We start from the raw sequence: 24416 nt of genomic DNA on the forward strand, positions 1-24416 counted from the left end.
AGAACTGGTTGTGCCTCAGGTAAAATCCAGACAGGGTGAAATGGCATTTAGCCATTATGCTGCCAAATGCAAACCAGCTTCCTGTTCAAATTAGAACTGCTCCAACTATTTGCACCTATCTACTCTCTCTAATGCTTTCTATAGACACGTCACCATTGTACAATGCCTACATGCATTGTTTTCCATTCATTAATCACCTCTTTCAAAACTGCTCTCTTGTAAAAGCATCTGAGGGTGTTACACAACAAAGAGTACAGAATAATAATATTCATAATAAAACCCTTGAGTTAAAACAGGACAATTAATATCTAGTGCAATTACTTCACAAGAGCATGTGTTCTGTTAGTGTTGTGTTTTTGGAGGACGGTGTGCTTTTATGAATGACTCATAATGTATGCAGATGATGCACAGCACTGTAGTGCCACATAAAAGCACCACAGTAAAATGCCCCAATAGCCCCGAGTGAATCATGGACAACAGTCATACAGTACGCTATATTCAGGTATTCAGTGGCGCTCCTATTTAGACAAAGAGTATTGGTTGTGTCTACAGTACAATGAGACATTTTGGGTTAGGTGCCTTGTTCAAGGCGAATAGAGAAGTGCCAATGTGGTCTTTGCACCACAGTGGACAGCCATATTGGTAGGGTTGAGGCCCAAATGTGAGTTCTACCAGAGAAACTTTTATGTAGCATTTTTATTTTTATTTGGGACAGTCTGAGCTGTGCTATTCACCACCTCTGCAGCAACTTATAAAGTAGGGGTTGTTTAAAGACCTGCATGAAAGTAATTTGACACGGGTAGATGTCATTTCGGCTGTCCTTTCGCCTTCCCCTGATGTCAGGTTTGTATATTGCTTGATCTCCATGGACCTTTAACATAAACCACAGTGATCAAGGCATGACCTATAGACAGACACACAAGTGCTGTGTGAGTATTCATGACCTCTGTGCCATGCGCAATAGTGCACCATGCAAATTGAAAATTGTGCATTTGATGCTAATAAACACGTTATCTTTTACCATCATCAGAAAGCTCAGAGGGAGACACGCAGAGCAGACAGTAGCAACCTCATGCAGCGCAGTGTAATCTAGATAAAGAGGAATGTAAAAGTCAAAGGGGGAAGATCAGGGAGGAGCAGGAAGGAGGAGGAGGAGGAGGAGGAGAAGGAGGAGGAAGAAGATGTGGGCAATAATGATGAGAAGGATGAGGAAGAGGAGGAGTAAATCTAAATGTCAGTCTGTTAAACAAAACAGAAAAAAAATCACAAAGCAATATGGTGTTCTGAAGCTTGGCTGACGCCTCAGCAAATGGCTTCTGATTCAATCTGACCACACGCTGCTCCTGCTGACAGCCAGCGGGGGTAATGCTGAGAAGAGCAGCTCTCACCGACACACACACAATAACAACAAAATATATTCATGATCTGCAGAGCAATGACAAAAATGAAAAGAAGAAGAAGAAGAAGAAGAAGAAGAAGCAGTCGTACACGAATGCCTTTATAATCCATTTGGGGTTTCCTTGGGTTTAGGCTGATTACTGATCAGAAACACTGAAACACTGAAACTATGAAATATGATGAAATGCTGATAAACAAGGGGCAGGGCAGAGATGCTGGGGCGGAGCTATAGGGAGGGCGAGCAGGGCACTTGCCCCTGGGCCCAGGGCCCTCCCGTATTGGTGGTGGGGGGACGTATTGTGAGCTTGGCAAGCTGTATAGGGGGCCCTATAAGTGTCTTGCCCTGAGACCCAGTGAGTAATTGTTCAAACCCAGGTGTGCAGTGCAGAGTGGTCTACTCTCCTAGCTTCAAACCCAGGTGTGCAGTGCAGAGTGGTCTACTCTCCTAGCTTCAAACCCAGGTGTGCTGGGCAGGGGCGTCAATCATGCACCTTGACCACAACGCCAAAGAGCCAGGCTCGTTAGTCAGCTGACCATAGCGATAGCACTCTATTACAACACCACTAAGGAAGTAAACAACACTCCCATTACCATAGCGATAGAACTCCATTACAACACCACTAAGGAAGTAAACAACACTCCCATTACCATAGTGATAGCACTCCACCACAACACCACTAAGGAAGTACACCACTGCACTGCTGCACTTGCACTGATTGTTTTTCACGCCCGTCTTTGAGAGAGTTAGAGCTAAATGGAATGTTATACAATATAATGAGGTCTGACATGGTCATTTGTGTCGTTAAGATCAGAGAGATGAAAAACACAGAGATCTGATGCACAGTGATGACAAACTGTGAAATCTGATGTCATGCAATTCAGAAACCTACTGCAGTGGCACTGAAGTCATTTTTTATCCATCTGAAAATATTGAAAATAGAAGAAAGGAAAGGCTGAAAAATCTTCCATCTTTGGAGGTGGCCGCCGACGCGCATTAGGAGTGTTTGTTATTTCATCTGCCTCTCTGTGGAGGCAGCACTTCTTAGACACACACACACACACACACACACACACACACACACACACACACACACACACACACACACACCTGCCTCTTCGTGGACGCAGAACTTCTTACAGTCTCCTTCATATTACATGACAGCGAGTTTGAGTTTGCATTGCAGCCTGAAGGTGTGTTGAATGAGACCCACAAACATGCACAAAAATGCACGCGTACACATACACACACTCACACACACACACAGGCACGCACAGTCATACACACACAGAAATGCACACGTGCACACACACGCACGCACGCGCACGCACACACACACACACACACACACACACACACACACACACACACACACACACACACACACACACACACACACACACACACACACACACACACACACACACACACACACACACACTTCCTTTGCCTCTTCTTTTCATCTCGTCATGTCAACAAACTCTGAAGGCCTCCCACACAAAACGACAAAAGACGAGAAGAGAGGAGACGAGACCTCAGAGAGAGGTTACCGTAGCTACCAGGCTCCACACCAAGGGGACTGTTAGCAAGACAAGAAAGGCAGAAGGCCCACCGACAGGGGTGGACAAACAGGTATGTTGTCCTGGGCCCAGAGAGACAGAGGGCCTAGAATTTGGTCCCCATTACATTGCATGTACTGGGTGAGGGGGCCCTCCCAGGTGACTGAGACCCTGGCCCAGCCAAAGCTGTCAACAGCCCTACAGGCAGTACTACCGATGTATGTGCTTTGTTTTTCACTCCAATGCTGCTTATAATACATCCCTCTGATGGAAGATAAAATCACAACACCACAGCGGCACAACTCTCCAGGGAGCAGGAAGGGCCACGGATGTCAGGTGAAAATAAACACCAAACACTTCATAGCACGTTACACATTATACAGTAGAGCAGGGCTATTCAATTGGCGGCCCGCGGGCCAGATGCGGCCCGGACGCGGCCCAGATGCGGCCCAGATCCGGCGGCCAGCCGCAACAGTAAAAAGGTCATTGGGGAGTCTCCAGAACAAATTAACATTTTAAACCCTCGCGGAAAGCAGTTAGTTTGTCTCCCTCTTTAACAGTTAGTCTAGTCTCTAATAGTTTTGCAGTCTCAATATGCCAGTTTGTGGACTATGCCTACAACAAATAGCATATTTTCAATTAGGCTGCGTCGTTGGAAGCGGTGCCGTTGCGCAACACGCAGTGTGCAGCACACGCTCGTGTGTCAATGCTGCATTGTGCGAGGTGCCTGCGTTTGAGATGTGTTACTGTTGCATTATAGGTATGTGCTTCTTGTGGAAGAGTTGTCGACTGAAAAAAATGAGCAACTGTAGTCATGGAGCGTCTTACAACGGAGATATGAAGTTTGACAACACAGTTCATGCAACACGGAGACGAGGCGGCATCTAGAAGTTATGTTCTTAAAATAAATGAAATCTACAAAGTCTGACAAAACGACACGTCAGCGCTGATGAACATTTCACACTGTGCATTTGAACTGTGCACGTAGCCTAAATGTCCGTATCCACCTGAAAGAAAGAAGTGTGTGACCATCAAGTAGGCAGGGAACGCACACGAGACCATTGGGCATGTGGAGAGGGAGAAGACGTTTAAGTAGCCTATTTTATTACAGCTGAATTGGAAGGTGTGGATGACAATTGCAGCATTGACTGGTTTTAAAGTGAAGCTGCAACCGGCGGGTTATGCTCTCTTTTGAGCCTCAACGTAGTTAGTCAAAGCAGTTAGTTTTGATTTTTGTTCCATTCTAGGTCTGCGCTATCCGTATCCCGCAACGGAAGGGGCAGCGACAGGACAGGAGTAGCGACAGGAGTAAACTAGACTTGTCTGATGTTTTGTAGCCACACAGACTCAGCGACAATGAAAACGAAACAAATATTTATGTCACATGCATTTTTGATGGCACTACCAGCCACCGCGGTAGTTTGGAAGAAGTGGATCAACGCTCGAGAGGGGGGGGGGGGGGCGCGGGGCGGGGGGAGGGGGGGGGGGGGGGGGAGGGGGGGGATATTAGAGGCGCATTCAGAACGCAGATTCTTCGACTTGTCAACTCACTTCAACGCTCCTTCAACAACGTGTGTCTGGCAGTAGGCTAGTGTTCTATGGCTACAGAAATATGGTCACTCATGCCCGTAACGTCCGTTCCAATTTAGGATGTGGTCACTAATGAATGATTTCAAGATCACTTGCCATTTATGAGGTCAGATAACATTAGTCATTGAACTGTGCAATACTGCAATATATTGTGTCCACCATATTACAATACAGATTTGTGCTAATTGTATTGCACAGAGTAATTTTTAAACTATTATTATTACCTTTATTTAAATAGGAAGATCCCATTGAGTTACCTCTTTTTCCAGGGAGTGTATGATAGTCACCCCTGCAGATTATTGCAGTAGGCCTAAGTGCTGTAGCACTGCAGTTTTGATTTTGCATGGACAACAAATTATTCTCTTTTTTTGTGAATCTCTGTCCTGATTGTAGGATTGAACATTCAATGTTAAGATTAAAGCTAGCTTTTAAAAATCTAGAAAAAGTTATTTTACCACCTAGTGACCGGCGGCGGCCGCTGACATGTGCGGCCCACCTTCACCTCTTGGTTTCAAAATGTGGCCCACTTGAAAAACTAATTGAATAGCCCTGCAGTAGAGTACGTACTGTGTGCAGTGCAAGAGCGTGCACTTGAAGTTCTAGTGCTCCCATAGGGAGTGGAGTTCACTTGCTACACACAGCTGTAATTGATTGAAGCCCATGCACACCTAAAATAACATTGATAATGCATGCCTTAAGGGTATACAGCAGAATTAAAAATATGTTCACATTGTTATCACAATATGCAGTAGGCCTATTAAGTATTATGGTCTAGGTCTCTCATGGTATTGCTTGTACAGTAGCTTTTTAGCGCTACACATATTTGTATAATTTGTGTTTTGGGCAGTGTTACTGCATTTAATTCCTTATATCAATAGCATAAGTCTTAATGACATATTATGAATTCATTGGAAGAGGGTATAGACCAATAATCTACTGCTTTACAATACAGGCCTATGCAGCTTTCAATTTAGGATTATAACTAATGGGCACAAAGTAGCTTGTTTCAGGATTAGTAGCACTGTAAGATTTCTAATATAGTTTGTAATACGATTACTGCAACAGTGTGTGTGTGTGTGTGTGTGTGTGTGTGTGTGTGTGTGTGTGTGTGTGTGTGTGTGTGTGGGTGTGTGTGTGTGTGTGTGTGTGTGTGTGTGTGTCTGTGTGTGTGTGTTTGTGTGTGTGTGTGTGTGTGTGTGTGTGTGTGTGTGTGTGTGTGTGTGTGTGTGTGTGTGTGTGTGTGTGTGTGTGTGTGTGTGTTGTCCCCATACCTGTGCTATGAAGCTCTTGGCGGACTCGGGGCTGAGTAGCAGTATGGCGCGGCGCAGGGTGTCCCTGTAGCGATTCAGCTCCTCCGTCCTCATGGTGCTGAAGAGCGTGGAGAACACCTTGCTCACGTTGCGGTCCACCATCTGCAGAGACACGTCCAGACCCCGACGAGACCCCTGGTCCAGAAAGGTCTGCAGCCCACGGATATCTAGACACAGGAGAGATAGGAACAGAGGTGATCAGAGCAAGAAATGGGAGACCAATTTGGGTGAATGTTTGATACACCCATGCCCTAGCCCTCGCGCAACGCCTGGTCCAGAAAGGTCTGCAGCCCACGGATATCTACACACAGGAACAGAGGTGATGAGAACCAGGAATGAGAGACTTTGTCTGAAGCCAAACGATGTCTGTAGATACAGGAACAAAGGTGATGAGAACCTGTAATGAGAGACGTTGAATGTTTGATACGCCCAAGCCGTGCCAAGAGGCCTGGTCCAGACATGTCTGCAGCCCACAGATGTCTAGAGACAAGAACAGAGGAGACGCGAGCCAGAAATGAGAACCACATTTTATTTTTTAAAATCTTAATGTCTGTAAACACTGGAAGTATTGGCTCTTGGCGACCGCCAGGCACGTTAAAGGGACACTGTGCAGGAAATGGTCAAAAAAGGTACTGCAACTATGCTGCTCATTGAAACTGGGCTGCCTATTGCCAAATTTGATCTTTACATGAAAGTTTACTAAGTAATACAGTTTTTCTCGATTGCTTACACACAATTTCACGGAACACACACGGAATCAGTTCTCGAATTCCCAAAACTCTACACACAAATCTCCAAACCTCACACGCAACGGGCAGAACTCTTCACTTCCTCTGAAAAATGCACGTCTTGTCTCAAAACAATGTACTCTCCTCTAAAAACCTCACTTTGTTCTCAAATGACACACACAAGCAGGCATTTCAATACAATCTTATGTGAACCATTGAACACTAATATGCACAAGGTAAAACTCTATACTCAACTTGACACACAGTAGAAACTTATTTTCTTCACTGTTCTACTCACTAAAGAGGGTATTTTTCTGTAGTAAAATACTGAAATATTGTTTTTAGACTCAGAGTACACAAATGTGTGGCAAAAAATATATTTTACATATTTTTCTGACATTTTTTAAAAATGTACTAATTTATTGTAAAATATTGGGTAACCACATGAAAGTGATCACTTGTATAACATATTTTTGAGTTCAAAAACTAAACCAATGTGTTTTCTCACTGCATCCACTCACGTTTTCATCAATATCACATGCAATGTGTGTCCTTATGGGGTGATGATTTCAGATTGTAAACCGGTATGAAGAGAGTTTGCCCATCTGATGAGGAAGTGAACATAGGGTGGCAGTTGATTTTAGTATTTTGAATGGCAGTGTGTTCAATGCGACAACCAGGGTTTTTCTTCATGAAAATTGTGTGTAATCCAGAAAATTGTGTGTAGTGGTTTGAAAAGAGTGTGTTTTAAAACTGAAATGTGAGTGTAAATAAGGAATTGTGTTTAGTGTTCAGTGACATTGGTTAGGGGAGTTGGGAAATGGGTGAGATGTTCCGAGAATTGTGTGTGAAGTACCAGAACTTGTGTGGAGGCAATCGAGAAAAACTGTAAACAAATATTTTCTAGTATGGTCCAAGTAGAGTCATTTTTGCAGCTAAAAATGGCTATTTTGGGAAATTCAAAATGGCGGACCATGGAGAAGATCCCCCTTTTCATGTATGAAAAGAGCAATTTTTCCAGTCATAATGAATACTTGAATGTTATGGTGGTGGTACAGTATTCAAGAATGGACAGCATGAATTCTGGAAATAAACAACTAAAAATCTCACACACTGTCCTGTTAAGTACTTGTAGAATTGCATGAAATAACCTTCCTCATCTTAAAGTTCATGATCATTCATTGGTCCAGGTAAAGAAATTTTGAGGCACTCAAGGTTACAATTTTTTACTTTTTATTTGGCTACCATGCCTACGCGTTTTGACCCTTATGGCCTTCTTCAGGGTGTATTCAGAATTTATCTACCTGGATAAAGTTCAAGAGCCCCTACACTGATGAGCACAAAGGGAAAAAGGTGAAGACCCAGAAGCACTCCGATTTCCTGTTTGTGTAGTATGATCACACATTGAGTTGAACAGCTGAATTGAACCTTTCAAAGCGTAATGTGTAATGCTTCGGTCTGCTTCTCTGTGCAGCAGATCACCAATCCTCAAGGGCTTGAGAAGTTGCTGAGAAGTGTATCCAGAATAAAGCAAACACTCTTGCTGTCTATGTTGCGGAGATGCGTAAGATCCACATCAAATGCTGGCTTATGGTGGGGCTTTAGGGAGTTAGAGGGATATAGAGACACTGCTAAGGCTACAGCAGTGATTATATGAGCAGCTGTAAAGAGAGCTTTAGAGAGGGGTGATAAAGAGGTGAAGGCCTCTAGAAATGAACACACTTACACAAATCAATTCATTTGCCAATGCCACTGTTCTTAGGAAGCAAGAACACCTATAATGTGCACATCAGTTGTGATAGTTTGCAGTGAGGCGTTTGGTCAAAGTATAATCATACTTAACATAACCTAATCTAACACTAAAATTAACAATAATCGAAAGGTGCAATGCAAAGTAAATACTAACTAGGGTGACATGTTGTCACATGTAGACGCAATAAAATAGGAAGAGTGAAATAATGTGTTACCCAAAACTCCATCAAAAATACAGACAGTAATAAATAAGAGAAAAAAATAAGAGGAAAGAAGGAAAAAGAGAGAGAGAGAGAGAGAGAGAGAGAGAGAGAGAGAGAGAGAGAGAGAGAGAGACTGACAGAAACAGACAGACAGACAGACAGACAGACAGACAGACAGACAGATAGACGATATAGTATAAAGAGAGAAAAAAATAGGAGGTATGACTGAGATTTGATCCAGTTTAATAAACTCCTGAAAAGGGCACAAGGAGACACCTGATCCTGGAGTGCCCAACCAATCACTTTCACTTTTCATGCTCTCAACAATGGAAAGAAAAGGAAATGAAAATTGAATAAAGTATAATAAATATCTAAAATGGTCCTCCGCTTAGACATATTTGAGTGAGCAGCCTTTAATATGTTTCTATCATCTCCTTTCGCTTGGACCCCAGAGACTAATAGAGAGCTCCTGAGCTGAGGAAATGTGAAAGGACAATTAATGAAGAAGCCAGGCGACAAAATGGAGTTTATTTAAACCACCAGACCGGACCAGAGCAGACCGCCTCTCTATTTTAATGCCATCCCGTCTCCAGCTCCTCTCACTCAAAACGTGGTGTCATTGTCAATCTCAAGTGATGCAATGCATCCCAGCTTCAGAGAAGGAGAGAGGGAATCCACTTTATATATTACAACATTTGAAAAGGACTTAATACTTTAAAAGTGACTGGGAGTCTAAGGGCGTATTCACACCTACCACGTTTGGTCCGGACCAAAGGACCAAACGGACCAGATTTTCGTTGGTTCGGACCTTTTGGGATGGTCTGAATACAAACCAGCGAATCCTGGTCCGGACCAAACAAGCGGACCGAGACCGAGCTGAAAGGTCGGACTCGGTCCGGATCAAAGCGGACCTTTTGGAGGTGTGAAAGCAGACCGGACCTAATCCCAGACTTTTTGCTTTTTTGTACCTCTGGAGCTTCCGTCGTTTTTCGAGATTAATGGGAAACAGAGTGTAGGCCTAAACAAAGCGACTCCACAACTTGTCATGTCCATGTCTTTGGTGTAAATTCGACAGAGTGGTTTATTTGCAACAATATTAATATTAATAAAATAGGCTAATAGCCTAAACTATCGCAATCGTGGGCGTAGGCTACATTATTGTCATTCATATTTTCAATGAGGATGGCTTGTCAGTGGAGCACAGGAAAGGAAAAAGAGACTCTGTTAATTTACCTATCACAGCATTTTAAATGTTGATTGGGGCAAATCCGAAAAGCATCTACTGAAGAAACGGAAGAAAACACTGTAGTCCGCACAGTATGGATTCTGATAATGATAGCAATAATTACGACGTTGGCACTTATCCCCCTGGCTAACTGTGCGTTGGATGGATGTAGGCTAGTGGAATAGCCGGCTACTTGAAGAAGTTGTGATGAAGACAACGAAGGTAATTCTAATTTACCCGCTGTGGTGGCATGCTGGCAAGTTTGTATGATCCAAACGCTATGCCCGTGTTCATCATGTTACTTTTTTCTTGATGGAGTGCGTGAAATATTGCTGCAAATGGTAGCCAATATTCCAATACAAACGTATCCAAATGACAGTGGAGCGCACTGTTTATTTTCGAGAAGAAAGAATGGTGTGGTGCTTGGAATAAGCTCGCCAATTTTTCACATAGCCTGTTTCGCGTTGTTCCCAGACATCCCAAGTGTAAAACACTGATTGCAGAGAGGTGGTTATCCTAATATTGATGACTAACCCAGCCAGAACGCTCGTCGTCAACCAATGGGTGAAAACTCGCTCTTGAACAATCTGGCTTTGAACAGCCACGTGAAGTTCAGACTCTCTCTCTTGCCTGTTTGCGTAATGTAACAGAGGCCATTCCATGTACGATGCACTCGTTATCTCGCCCGCACGCTATATGACATTATAAAAAAGAAAGAAAGAAAGAAACAGGGATAAAATGTAGGCCTACCCCAACTCGCGGGATCAATACAATTGGCTATCAGCCTTCATGTCATGAACTTCAGATAGTCTGCGCTATATTCGTGTGAGCGCTATGCCATACATGCCGTGCAGGTTTATTTTACATGCCGCTGAGCTCTTTGGATACTTGTAGGCCTATTTGGACATAGCCTTAACTTGTTGCGCGTGTCGTTTCTGACCAATAGCTGAACGACCTCGGGGCGCGTGGCTTTGTTGTCGATTTTGGTCCGCTTACTGAAATGTACACAGTCTGAAAGCCAACCGCACCAAATTTTTAAAATTAGGTTCGCACCAAACAAAGTGAACTATCGGACTTTCCTGGTCTGAATACGCCCTAAGAGTGTGCTCGCTCTCTCCATCTCTGCAGGTGGTAACTTTGGTAACTTCGGGGTACCGTCTTCTCCTTCAATCTCTTCCCAAAAAGTGTAAGTGTGTGTAACAAATGCCGTGCTTTGCACATCACAAGATGAGTGAACTTTTACATCATGTCTTGTGACACTTTGTCTGATGTTGTGTGTAAGGGCCTGCGCCCACCCATGCTGCACGTGATGCAACCAGGATTCTCCTTTTTTGCACTTTCAGTAAAACTTTTCAATATACTGTCTATGTGCAATCACTGCCATGGGTACTGCTCACAACATATAGTATAAAAGAAAGGAGGGAATACATTTGAAGCTCCCACAAAAAAACATTTTCATTACTATAAATTGAAGAAGCAGTGTATGGATAATCCCCTCCCTTTCTTTTATTTGAGACTTTTACTCAATGCAGGGGTGCATTTCTGGAAAGCGTAGTTGCTAACTATGTTAGCTACTTTGTTGGTTGCAATGCAATTTCCCATTGGCAACTACCGAAGTTGCTAGCTGCTAACAACTTCACTTTCCAGAAATGCACCCCAGTCTTGATTTTGTGAGCTTGTACCTTTGCTATGAACATGTATCTCATCAGTAGCTGTGAAATGACTGGCTGCGTGGTTTTGCTGGCAGCATGCCTAGTGCCATCGCCATGGTCTGCCATGGTACTGCCATGCCATTGTACATTGTGGTTGGTGAGGAACTGGGAAGAGTGGAAGAGTGGAAGCAAGGTTATTGTTGCACTCTAGATGTAGAGAAATTGGCAGGTGCATGGAGCCAAAAAGACACAGTTCAGGGTGAGAGCAGGTTCACACACTGAATAAGACACTACGGTCAAGCACAAGAAAGTTTGTATTTCTCTCAGAGCAGAGTAAAGCCGACGTTTCAGGTTTCTGCCATTATCAGTGAGCACAGAGAGCACTGACGATGGCAGAAACCTGACACATCTGCTGTACTCTGCTATGAGGAAAATATCAATGAATAGCAAAAAGCAACATGCCAGCCGTGAGACAAGTAGCAGGTGGTCAGAGCTAATGGTAATATAATAGCATGTTAATTATATTCAAATTCAGATTCAAATTTACCATCATAAGATATGCAGAATACAGAACACTTTTAACAGGCAAATGATATACAGTAGCTTGGCTCTGGAATGGCGTTAGAGATCAAGAGCTACTTCTTGTATTATCTGGGTAACGATCCACAATAGCTGTATAAACACTTTGTAAATAATGCAGTAATGATCAAGAAAACGTTTATAAATGTGAATGTTAGCTGTTGTCCCAAAGTCTGATTGCTCTTTTTGCCTAACGCCTGGGACATGTGGAGGCGAAATGAGCAAAGCGGGAAGTCAGGAAAAATGCCATTCTGACAGCTCAGCGTTCAAGAGGTCTTAGGTTGCCACTAAGAGATATTTCCTTCTCAAAAGGAACATGATTTATTTCTTCATTTCCTTTTTTCCAACCGTGAGACATATATTACTGCACTACACAAGTAGCAGGTGGTCAGAGCTAATGGTAATACAATCACATATAAATCACATTTAAATTAATACCAATAAATTCAAATGTATTAACAGGCCACTGGCAAGAGAATGTCTGTGAAATACTGGCACAGAGACAGCCTGTCCAGCATAATTTCTGTTTGCTTATCGTGTAGGTATGATGATTTATCTCCATCCATAATCAGTATTTCATGTGGCTGAAAGGCTACAGAACATGTTTATCCATCCCTTGGTGTGAAATTGTACAGTTTATAAATTAATCCAAGTCGCCTGTATTTAGGCATTTTAATGCTGGATGTGAAACAAGATGGAAAAAAAATAAAAATAAAAATAAATAAAACAGGGTAGTAGCAGACAGAAACGGAGGAAGGAAAGGAGAGCATTTCCCACTCTGCTGCTCTGCGATGTGACAGCTCTAATTTCCTCCATTTGCCCGTGGCCATGTCCATTTTGCATAAGTACAAGATGTCATCCAAGCAGAAAAACCAGCAGCACTGCATTATTTAGTCTCATACTTTAGCTTATCCTAAAAAACCCTGAAACATTTAGGCGAAGCACTTCTCCTCATATGTGTGTTTTGCAGTGCTTGCTCTCCGTGACAGCAGTGTTGGGCACACAGCTGATCTGAGATCTGTCTTGGTGCTGTCCTGTGTGAGCAGGTTGAGGGGAGATGCTGTCTGTCTTTCGGGAAAACTGGCTCTGACATTCTATTTGTGATAGGCCACACTGGCCTACCCATCTTACTGCCTGCCTGCCTGTCTTCCTGCTTGCCTACCTGTCTTCCTGCCTGCCTACCTGTCTTCCTGCCTGCCTGCCTGCCTGCCTGCCTGCCTGCCTGCCAACTAACTGTCTTCCTGTCTGCCAACTACCTGTTTTCCTGCCTGTCTGTCTTCCTGCTTGCTTACCTGTCTTCCTGCCTGCCAACTACCTGTCTCCCTGCCTGCCTGTCTCCCTGCCTGCCTGCCTGACTTCCTGCATGCCAACTACCTGTCTTCCTGTCTGCCAACTGCCTGTCTTCCTGCCTGTCAACCCATCTTCCTGTCTGCCAACTACCTGTCTTCTTGCCTGCCTGTCTTCCTGTCTGCCAACTACCTGTCTCCCTGCCTGTCTACCTGTCTTCCTGCCTGCCAACGAACTTTCCTGCTCATACTTGTCTGCAGGCCTGTATCTGCCTTTTTCTGCTTGTCTTACAGTCTGATAGGGGCTGTAGGATGTGTCTGTCTTTAATGAGAAAACACTGAAACTGTCTTTCTGCCTGTCTGTTTAATACATGGGATTTGCTTGCTCTGCACCCAATGTGGATGTGGAATAGGGAGTGGGGAATTTATGGAATGGGGAATTGTTTCTCTGTGGCTAATGGGGAACATCGGATCTGTTGGAGTCTAATGGGGAAGGTCCATCAGTCCGTCTGTCTATCTGTCCATCTGTCTGCCCATAGGGCTCAATCTAATGATAAGCGTTAAGTCTGTATCTATGTCTTTGATACGGAACATTGGTCTGTCTGTCTGTTTGTCTCTAATGAGAAAGGCTGGCTCTGTCTGCCTGTGTGTCTGTCTGTCTGTCTGCCCACAGGGCTCATGTCTGTATGTCTTTGATACGGAACATTGGTCTGTCTGTCTCTAATGAGAAAGGCTGGCTCTGTCTGTCTGTCTGTCTGTCTGTCTGTCTGTCTTGGTGAAAGCTGGGGCGCTCCTGGAGAGAGAGAGACAGCAGGGCAGCATGACAAGGTGCCCAGTGGAGCTGGAGCTCGCTAACAGCCTAATCAAAGAGGAGAGCCAAGCTGAGTGCAGTCTCTCTCCTCCCTCACTCCCTCCCTCGCTCTTACCCTTTCCTCAATGCCTTTTTAATTCCTCTCTCTCTCTCTCTCTCTCTCTCTCTCTCTCTCTCTCTCTCTCTCTCTCTCTCTCTCTCTCTCTCCGTACACATACTTTCTCACTTTCTTTGGATTTCTCTTCAACTCCCTCCATAAGTCCCTCTCTTCTTCTCACCACACCTGCATTTTGTATTTCTGGATTCTCTCTCTCTCTCTCTCTCTCTCTCTCTCTCTCTCTCTCTCTCTCTCTCTCTCTCTCTTGTATTTGGCAGATGCTTTATAAGCAAAGTGATTAACAAACGAGGACATAATCATAGGTTCTCTTCATTTGGATGCACATTGTCGCACTTATGTAATTTATGATCTGGTGTATCGCCCACAGCCCTCCGTAATCACAGTTATTTTCTTCCCTAGTGAATTTGGTAAAACCTTAATTACACCTATAAGCATCATATACATTTGTTGAAATGATTGATTTATTTTCGAACTGCTCCCCTGCCATTCAAAGTGCTCTCCTGCGATCACAATAACACCACACAACAGTGCAGTTGTGCACACCCCAGCAACAGGTTTTGTTTTTCCCTCTTTTATAATCTGCTTTCAGAAAATCAACAGGTGAGAAACAGATTGCATTGAGTTTCAGAGTATTTGCAACCAGCCACAGAAAAATAGGCTGCAGGTTGGCCATGGGGCTTACTGACTTCATAATAGATTCTGAAAATACAGATTCTAAACTTTGCAATATGATTGGATAAAACTTTATTGTCTCTACTGGAGAGAAATGTGTTAGGTCCTGAGAGTGTGAATTTCACAAAAACCTATCCACCTAATAGACAACACAAAACAATGACCATGCAAGAATGGAGCAAACAAAATGACACAGCAATCTACTAATACTGTTTGGCCTTTCAAATGTGTTCACAGTAGAATGTTTCAGAAGGTTTTTCTCGACCATAGAACAGACGTATGTTAGCCCTTTAAAAAGACAAAACGTATGCTTTTAAATAACCATTACTGTTTTCTGAAGCATCGAGTAGCTTCTACAAAAACGTATGAATCCTGAAAAAAAGAAAAAAAAAAGCTTTATTGCTGATTTTCTCAGTTTGGCATCTGAGAGACATGTGGCTTTGGGATTGAAATCAAGTCACATTTAGAGATATGTGACTCTGGGTTTTAAATCAAGTCACATTTAGGGACATGTGACTCATTTGTCAAGCAGTAACTCTTTTGTCCGGACTTAGTAATTGTTTCTTGCCTCTACTCACCAGAGACAATAGCCTGTTAGTAAAATAAACACTTGGAGGCTGATTGCAATTCAGGGAAATAGACACCCACGATGAAATGTGTTTTGATATGGGCACTTGAACTTACTACGTAAAACAGTTCCTTGTGAGTTCCTGTGTATGTCCGCTTGTGCATATATACGTGCGTACGTATGACGTACATGAGTGTTTGCTTGTGTGTGTGTGTGATTGTCAGCTCATATTGCACACGACGTGGAGCAGAGAGAAAATAACAGATGCATTAAAAATCAACTAACCCCTGCAGTACTTAGGACTATAATCACCTGGGCTGTCATGGGCATCTTGGAAATGGGGAAGTGATTAGCAGACGGAAATTAATTATGGATGAAGCTGCCATTAAAATGCATGCAGAATGAGAAAGGTGAGGCAGGTCATCTTGTTTATTAACATGTCACATATGGGGGCCAGAATCACAGCCATCTGGGGAGCTGCCTGGGAGCAGGAACATTTACTGGGCAGACCTGAACTTTTCTCATACACATTTAAAATTATCTAGACATGCTATTTTTATGAATGTAAGAATATGAAGAAAGAAAGAAAGAAAGAAAGAAAGAAAGAAAGAAAGAAAGAAAGAAAGAAAGAAAGAAAGAAAGAACGATAAACAAACAACATAAAACAAGAAACAACTTGGCAAATGATTTAGCCCTACATCATGAAACCAGTTGTACATTATGGGGCTCATTTGTCCTCAGGATAATTATGAAGGATGCTAATCGACTTCACATTTCCAAACATGTGCCAGCATCCTCTCCACAATGCCCCATGCTGTCAATGTGCTGCTGGCTGTCCATCTCTCTGCTGTGTCATTTCAGCTGTGCTCTCCACAGTCTTGTCCCTGTCCCTGTGCCTGTATAGCTGTCCATCTCTCTGCCTGTCCTGTGTCATTTCAGCCTTGCTCTCCACAACACCCTGCCCGTGTCCCTGTGCTGCTGTGTGTCCATGTCCCTGCCGTGTGTGTGTGTGTGTGTGTGTGTGTGTGTGTGTGTGTGTGTGTGTGTGTGTGTGTGTGTGTGTGTGTGTGTGTGTGTGTGTGTGTGTGTGTGTGTGTGTGTGTGTGTGTGTGTGTGTGTGTGTCCCTGTCCTATGTTGTGTCCTCTCAGTGAGACTCGACTCCATGTGTCACCTGCCACTTCCTGTTCGCTCAAGGTGAACAATGGCACTCACAACAGCGGCCCTCACCAGACACGCACGCACGCACGCACGCACGCACGCACGCACGCACGCACGCACGCACGCACGCACGCACACACACACACACACACACACACACACACACACACACACACACACACACACGACTCTCCACCATGGGACAGGCCAGTGACTAGACAACCCAGATGGCCTGCAGTCTGTGGGTAAATAAATAAATAAAATAACAAATAAACAAACTCAACGCTGCCTGCCTATCTGTTTGACTGCCTGCCTTCCTTCCCGCGTGTGCTGCCTGCATGACTGCCTGGTGTCAACATGAGTTCTTCAAAGACATGAGAAAGTTGAAAGGTTGACAGACTTGCGTGTGTGTGTGTGTGTGTGTGTGTGTGTGTGTGTGTGTGTGTGTGTGTGTGTGTGTGTGTGTGTGTGTGTGTGTGTGTGTGTGTGTGTGATCAATTTGCATTCTTTGTAAAACTCAGTTTGTATGGTCATTATAATATAATATAATAATTCGACCTCAGGGCAAATGGCCTGTTTGCCATTTGGCCAATCCCGCCATGACATGACCATTATGTGGGGAGGTCTTTTACTCACAAAGCCACATATCCTTGCTCTCTCAATGAATCATTATTTTCAACCTCTTTCGGAATTTAATAGGAAATGAATGCCTTTTTATCACTTTTCTGAGTGGTCTAAAGTGCTTTTAACTTTTTTTCCTCAGCACCTAAAAATCATTCATGAAGAGTTCATGCAGCCGAATCTATAAATCATCATAGACACATTCTTAATGGCGCCCCTGACTGGCATGCTATTGTAGAGAGACGGAGGAATAGTTGGAATAAAATAGCGGAAGATCAGGAAGTTGTAGTAAGCCCTGATAACTTCAAGCACTGCATATGTCATTAAAATAGCTTGTCGTATATTTTACATCATTGAACTACTTCATGACAGCAGCAATAAGTTATGTTTTAAAGTGTGTATCCAGACTTTTGCCAATCATTACGAGAAAAAAAGCCAGCAACTGCATTATAGATTTCTTTTTTCTAAATGTTTGTGCTTTTTTGAGACAGAATGGTGACAGATGGACAGGAAAGTGGAGAGAGAGAGAGACGGGGAAGGACTAGCAAATGACCCGGGCCGGAATCGAACCCGGGTCGCCGGTGTAGTGCGTTAGTACCCTTCCCTTAGGCCATGGTAGCGCCAGCTGCAGTATATTTTGATTCAATAGTAAGTAATTCCTGAACCAATGTGAGGTATGCTGTCAACACACTGATGGAAGAGGGTGTCAAATTAACGTTTGTGCCTTTGATATTGTGCTCTACATGAACTGGAAATTAAAAACTTTAGCCATGATTCTGTCGCCAGGGCAACACAACCGTGAAGGTGCTTCATATAAAAACACAATTTCTCCCTGAGAGAGCAGTCACCTCTACCTACCGAACGTTATCAAAATGCTTAGATGTGGAAGTTAATGAATGGAACTGTATAATCCTTACAAAGCTAATTTAATGTTCCGTTCCATATCACCGAGCGAGCGCCTCTAAGTCAATGTTTAGGCAGACACGAGTCAAGTCGCAGAAAACACCCATAATCTGTCATCTAAGGAAAGGGACGCAGGTGAAAATTACTAAATGAAATGAAAGTGCCGCCAGGGGGAGAGAGAGAGAGAGAGAGAGAGAGAGAGAGAGTCTGCTTGCTGCAAATGGCTACACAGTCCAACAGCCCGCAAAGCCGCCTCTTTTGACTTGCAGTCATTTCCCACAAAAACAGCCTATTCCAACAGCTCAAAGCCTTTTCAGGGGATTGAAACTGCCCTGAAAGAAAGCACCTGAGTTTGGCAGCAACATTAAGCATTGCTTCTCCTTCTGATGTCCCTCTACTAATGGCTACACTACACACACAACACTATAAAAGTCCCAAACATGGCTGCACCTTGATGGATTTGTGTTAGCGCAAGAGCACCACAGAGAGAAGAGGAGAAGAGGAGAGAGAAGAAGAGAAGAGGAGAAGAGAGTGGGAGAAAAGGAGAAGAAGAGAAGAGAAGAGAAGAGAAGAGAAGAGAAGAGAAGAGAAGAGAAGAGAAGAGAAGAGAAGAGAAGAGAAGAGAAGAGAAGAGAAGAGAAGAGAAGAGAAGAAGAGAAGAGGAGAAGAGTGGCCCTTCTAGCAGCATCTCTGATTGCACTTTTACAGTCACTTAGCGATTATGTGAAGCCACCAGGGGTGCGTTCCCGCAATGTTAGCTTTGAACTACAGACGTACTTTGTAGTTATCTACTTACTTCAAGGCGAAATCCGTGCATTTCTCGAAACCTTACTATTCCCACAGTAAGCCAAAAGTAGTGCGGCTACTTTCCTGAGTCCACACCGCTACTTACTTTCTTGGCATTGCAGTGCGTGACCAAAGAAGCAACAAGAGATAAGCATGATTGCTGAGTCATGAATCAGCTGTTTCCTCCTAAATTCAGTGCGTGAAGTAGAAAGCAATAGTGTACAACCACCACCAGCACATTTGATTGGATGTCACGACACCGTGACTCCGCTGTTTCCTCCACAACACACCTTGAAATTTCTTTGTGAAAAAACACGGCCGTGGCATTACAATCTGACACCGTCCGCACCAATAATGCAGTATTATCTGCATGCCGATTGGATTTCGTTTCATCCCGAGGTGTAATTTGTAAAATATTTGAACAATAAAGTTGTGGTTACTCCCAGAAAATCGTCTGTTGAAGTGTGATATCCCTAAGAAATTTTCGCGCGGATTTCATTCCATAGCCTAGTGGTATTCACGCTTGCATCCCAATGGGAAAACAGAAGCCACACCGGTTCGAATCCACATGGTTGCAGTGCCACAATTTTGGAAATATCTGGCAGAAATAGATAATTTATGTTGTGCATTACCAACACACACGTGCAGCCAAGGGAAAATGTGTACACTGTAGGGTCCAAAACACGATTTCACGAGTTGTTGTCAACATGCTGCACACTGGTTTCGAACCCGCGTAGCTCGCGTCTTCCCATTGATAGGCAAGCGTAAATACCCCTAGGCTATGAAATGAAATTCGCACCAAAAATATTTAAGTACGTAAGCCAGCGCATTTCCGGGAGTAACCAATACTTTCTTATCTAAATATTTCACAAATTACACATCGAAATGAGACGCAATTCAATCGGTATACAGCTAAAAGTATATTATTAGTGTATGATTCATCAGATTCCAAGGATATGACGTTTTTTTTTCACGAACAAATGACATGACGTGAATTTGTGTTCTGAACACTCTCGCAGCTGTATCATCACTTTGTGTGCATGTCGATTGATTTTCATCGCTTTTGCACCACAGGATTAAAAGATATTGACACATTTGTGGTCAAATATGTACTACAAGTTTAGCTAATGGGTGGAGTCACACTCTGAAGTAGACTAGCGCTGTGTGTTACTTGGGGTGGCTGAGGTGATGTCTGGACTCAATGGATCTACTCCAGCTGTACTTCAACTTCACTGTCCAGATACGGATAGGAGGCACCTCACTTTCAAAGTCACCACTACTTCAGAGTGCACATTACTCCAAGCAGTAGTTACTTTGTGTGCTAACGTTCGAGACACAAGAGTTAGCAACTTTTATAGTATTTACTATGCAACATTGCTAACAGACTAGCTGCTTCGCACTTTGAGAATCGCACCCCAGGTTTGTACAGTAAGTGCTTTAAATGGGATTAAACGTTCACCACGTACAGTAGCTATCCCACAAGACCTTTCATCCATCCATCATTCCTTCCTTCTTTCATTCTCTCTCCTCCCTTCCATCTGTCCTGTTCCATCTCTTCCTGTTGATGCTAGAACTCTCCACATGATTCGCCATCACGTTTCCATGGCGATCAGAGTCCCACTGCTGTGCTTTCATTCAATTATCACAGAGCCTCTTGGCGTTATGCAGTGTGTGTGTGTGTGTGTGTGTGTGTGTGTGTGTGTGTGTGTGTGTGTGTGTGTGTGTGTGTGTGTGTGTGTGTGTGTGTGTGTGTGTGTGTGTGTGTGCGTGCGTGCGTTCGTGTGTGTGTGTGTGTTATCCTCTTGGCGTTATGCAGTGTGTGTGTGTGTGTGTGTGTGTGTGTGTGTGTGTGTGTGTGTGTGTGTGTGTGTGTGTGTGTGTGTGTGTGTGTGTGTGTCAGCCTCTTGGCGCTATGCAGAGGGGAATTTAAGCCATCCCAAGGACACTGGGGAACCGGGGCCCGAGAGTATAAGTGTAACAACACCATGACACAGAGATGATCACTCAAATAGCGTAATTTGATTGCATTTAGCCTCGTATTATTCATCTTGTTTTGGGGTGAAATTAATCATTGAAGTCTTTGTGGTGATGGGGTTGAATGAAAAGGAAAAAATACTGTATATCTAATCAAATCAAATCCAGTATTCAGAGCATAGAGAGGCAGGGTTAATGGGGTTAATTAACACTTGTAAGGTGTTTGTGTTTTTGCTACATAGAAGGCGCTTGGGACATTTTGACCCGGGCATATAGAAAAATAAAAAAAGGAAAAAATCATAGCTCACAGTCACCCTCATGCTCCCTCCATCCTGCTTGTGAATGTATGTATGTGTTATATATGTTTTTGAGAGTGAGAGATAGACTAATGTTTTTTTCAGATTCATGTTCTCCACTGAAAATGAGCCAAGGCCAGTGAATCTCAACATGCAAGAATAATAATTGAAACTATTTTGTCAAACAAACAAACAAAAAACAACGGGTCAAAAAGTCCCGAACAGCTTACAAGGGTTAAGCGTTTTCATTGATGATGAATTAATAAATTAAAGGGGAAAAATACTGACACAAGTAATTCATCCTATATCGTGGTTCGAATAACCTTTCTAACTTTCGCAAAAGCAACAGTACCATTACATCCTCGTCCTTGGTGGGTGCGTGTGTGTGTGTGTGTGTGTGTGTGTGTGTGTGTGTGTGTGTGTGTGTGTGTGTGTGTGTGTGTGTGTGTGTGTGCGCATGCGTGTGTTATTCAGCATTCATCTGCAGTCAGCCAACAAGCACGTACAGGTCCTCCGGGTTTTCAGTCATTCTGCTCTTTGCATCCCTCTAAGGACCGCCTTGGAAAAAAAAGCAATTTAGCATCCAAGCAGGCCGTCTTAAATAAAGTCATTTAGCATCCAAGCAGGCCGTCTTAAATAACGTCATTTAGCTTTTGCTCAATGGCATGGTGGATGGCAGAAAAATTGCAAACAGAAACTCAACGCACTAATTCTTCAATAACACGATGTTCTGACCTTTTAGCTCTGTAACTTGTAGGTGGTACTAGTTCATCCAATAGCAGAATTAATTAACCTCTTAAGCTTCGGGGCTATTTTTGAGTGTTTTTAAGGTTTTACACAACGTCTACTTAAATAGTTTCTGTGTCCGTATACTTTGACCTATCATGAAGTGACTGGTGCCAATTGAAAGTACAGACTCTATAGAATCCACAGGTAGACTTTGTGATGTACTGCCAAGGACTTACAGGGGTTGGAACATCTTTTTTCTGAAATGCGGTCATGAAGACCCCCTGGAAATTGCTACATTTGGCCTTGGAAACACAAAAGACTGATTTGCATGTCTACTGAAGCTGTTTATCAAATAGGATCTTGTTACAGCTATACATGACCTTCTCCAAGACAATGTGTGGATATTCACATATGTTTTGCCAAGTGTACACCACCTGGATTATAAATGAAGTTCAAGGTTGAAGTTAAAGGTCATCGGGCCCAGTACCGGGCCCCCAACAGTTAACTCATTGGCTGCCAGCCATTTTCATAAAAGAGTACCTCGGAGTGCCAGAGATTTTTCAGCATTTTGGGCGTTTTTTGGAGGCTCACAGAAAATTGAGTTCTGTGTCTATGTCAACACCATACCTATCAAAACACAGATTAGACGCTCATCTGTCATCAGAAAAAAACGGTGTCTCTCTACCCCTTTCCGTTCTTTCATAATCATCTGTTGAAATTAAGTGGAATTCGCCAAAATGCTGCTTTCTAGCCAAAAAGCTGAGAAAACGCCATTTGAAGTGAACTATAACTGCAAACGTTTTTGCCCATAATGGCATCGTCCTAACAACTCCAAACCTATCAGATGCTATTACAGAGTCTTCTGTCATCTGTAGCCTGAACAAAAGATCGTTTGTATGACCTTTTCAACCTAATATACTGAAATATAACGGGGGTGGACTCGAAAACAAGGGTGTTTTGGTTTAGTTGCTGGCGCGCAGAATGGATCATGACAGCAGGTGCCCCTAACTCCGGGAACTCCCTCCCTCTCCCTCTCCCTCTGATTGTGCTCTCTCTCTCCCCTCGTTGGAGAACGAATCACAGCTGGTTTATTTCCTCCATAGTACCGTGTTGTGTCTTGTGGGGGAGGGAGGCAGGTAGGCAGGCAGCTCCGCTTAGCGTATGTTACTGCAGCTTCTTTGGCAGAGCGGACAATTTGCAGATTGATGATTACTGTCATCATGGTTCTGCTATAGTGATCTTGTCATATATTGTTCAATGAATTTTCTTTTGATAAAGTACTGATCACATATCCAACATTTCACAAGCCGATTGGAGTGGTGAAGGCTAGCTGGTCTGAGGCTAAGTGCAATGCTTTCTCATGTGAGCTGAAAGCATCTGTCCAGACACAAAGGCTACTCTGTTCCAAGAATCTGCCCCTGTCTTTTTTGATGATACAGTAAGCTGATCATACTATACAGATCCATAAAAAATAACTGTAGAATGAGTAAAAATAGTTGACTTACCAAGGCTCCTTTATTTAGGCTTAGTTGTAAGTTGTTAGCGATTTCGTGCTAGCTAGCTAGCGTAGCAAACTTTATAGCCAAACATTTCCCAACTGAGGTGACACATCACCACTAGTCCCGTGCATTCTCCTGTTAGATGATATTTTGTAAGCATCATCCTGATGTTGTGTAGGCTGATCACATTATCCAAAATGAAAGGTTGCCACACAGATCATCTCATGGTGTATTTTGGGCAAGCTAGGTACAATGCCTTCTAGCTAGATAGCAACAGGGGGTTTTGGTCATGAGAGGAAGGTTTTTTTTGGTCAGGCTCTGACACTAAAATCAGTAGCCTACCTGTGTTAAAATCAGAGGGCAAGAAAGTAGACTACTGTCACAGGTGCTTTACTTTCAAAAATGATTTTGCTATGCTACTTTTGAGATTATATTATAATAGTAAAAAAGGGGTGTTTTTGTCTTGACATGTCCTCTTGTTCTGAACTAGCCCTGCCTTGACTGTTCCTAAGGACACTTCTGCCACCTACAGGAACAGTTAGAAAATGCCTAGAGGCTTGAAATTTATACAGAAGATAGGTCAGACCGTCCTCGAGGCCTGGCTGTAAAAAAACGCAATTATCGGTGAACGACATCGAAGGCAGGGGGCGTCACTATTCGAAATGACGTCAAAGCGACGTCGAAGGCAGCCAATGAGTTAAGAGGTTAATAAAAGCAGGTGGCAGTCATTCATAACATAACATCCATAACATACACAACATCCATAGCACAGCATTTTGTTAATATGTGGATGGAACAGTTGGAAGGCACTTTGCAGCAGCAGCAGTGGTTCTGGTCTTGGCAGCAGAGATAGACAAAAGCCTTCAGTGGCTAAAGCATAGTGGTGGTTAGCAATAGTATCATTATTTTATGTTCAACTAGAAGCACTCATTGAGTGCAAACCTCCGCCAAGGCCATGGGGTCACTGATGCCATTTAAGGAAGAAAAATCAGCACTCACA

The 24416-nt window shown here is 43.4% G+C and overlaps 1 protein-coding gene across 4 annotated transcripts in view; it reads right to left on the reverse strand.

Annotated features, from left to right (window-relative positions):
- Positions 1-24416, reverse strand: part of grid1a (glutamate receptor, ionotropic, delta 1a) — a 655667-nt gene that overhangs the window by 604787 nt on the left and 26464 nt on the right. For all 4 annotated transcript variants that reach the window (XM_063192185.1, XM_063192184.1, XM_063192187.1 and 1 more), the window contains exon 2: positions 5817-6022. In XM_063192185.1, coding sequence (XP_063048255.1) covers positions 5817-6022 — 206 coding nt within the window. The remainder of the gene's footprint in view (positions 1-5816; positions 6023-24416) is intronic.

The sequence above is a fragment of the Engraulis encrasicolus genome, chromosome 24 (assembly GCF_034702125.1).
Source record: "Engraulis encrasicolus isolate BLACKSEA-1 chromosome 24, IST_EnEncr_1.0, whole genome shotgun sequence".
NCBI classification, from domain to species: Eukaryota; Metazoa; Chordata; class Actinopteri; order Clupeiformes; family Engraulidae; genus Engraulis; species Engraulis encrasicolus.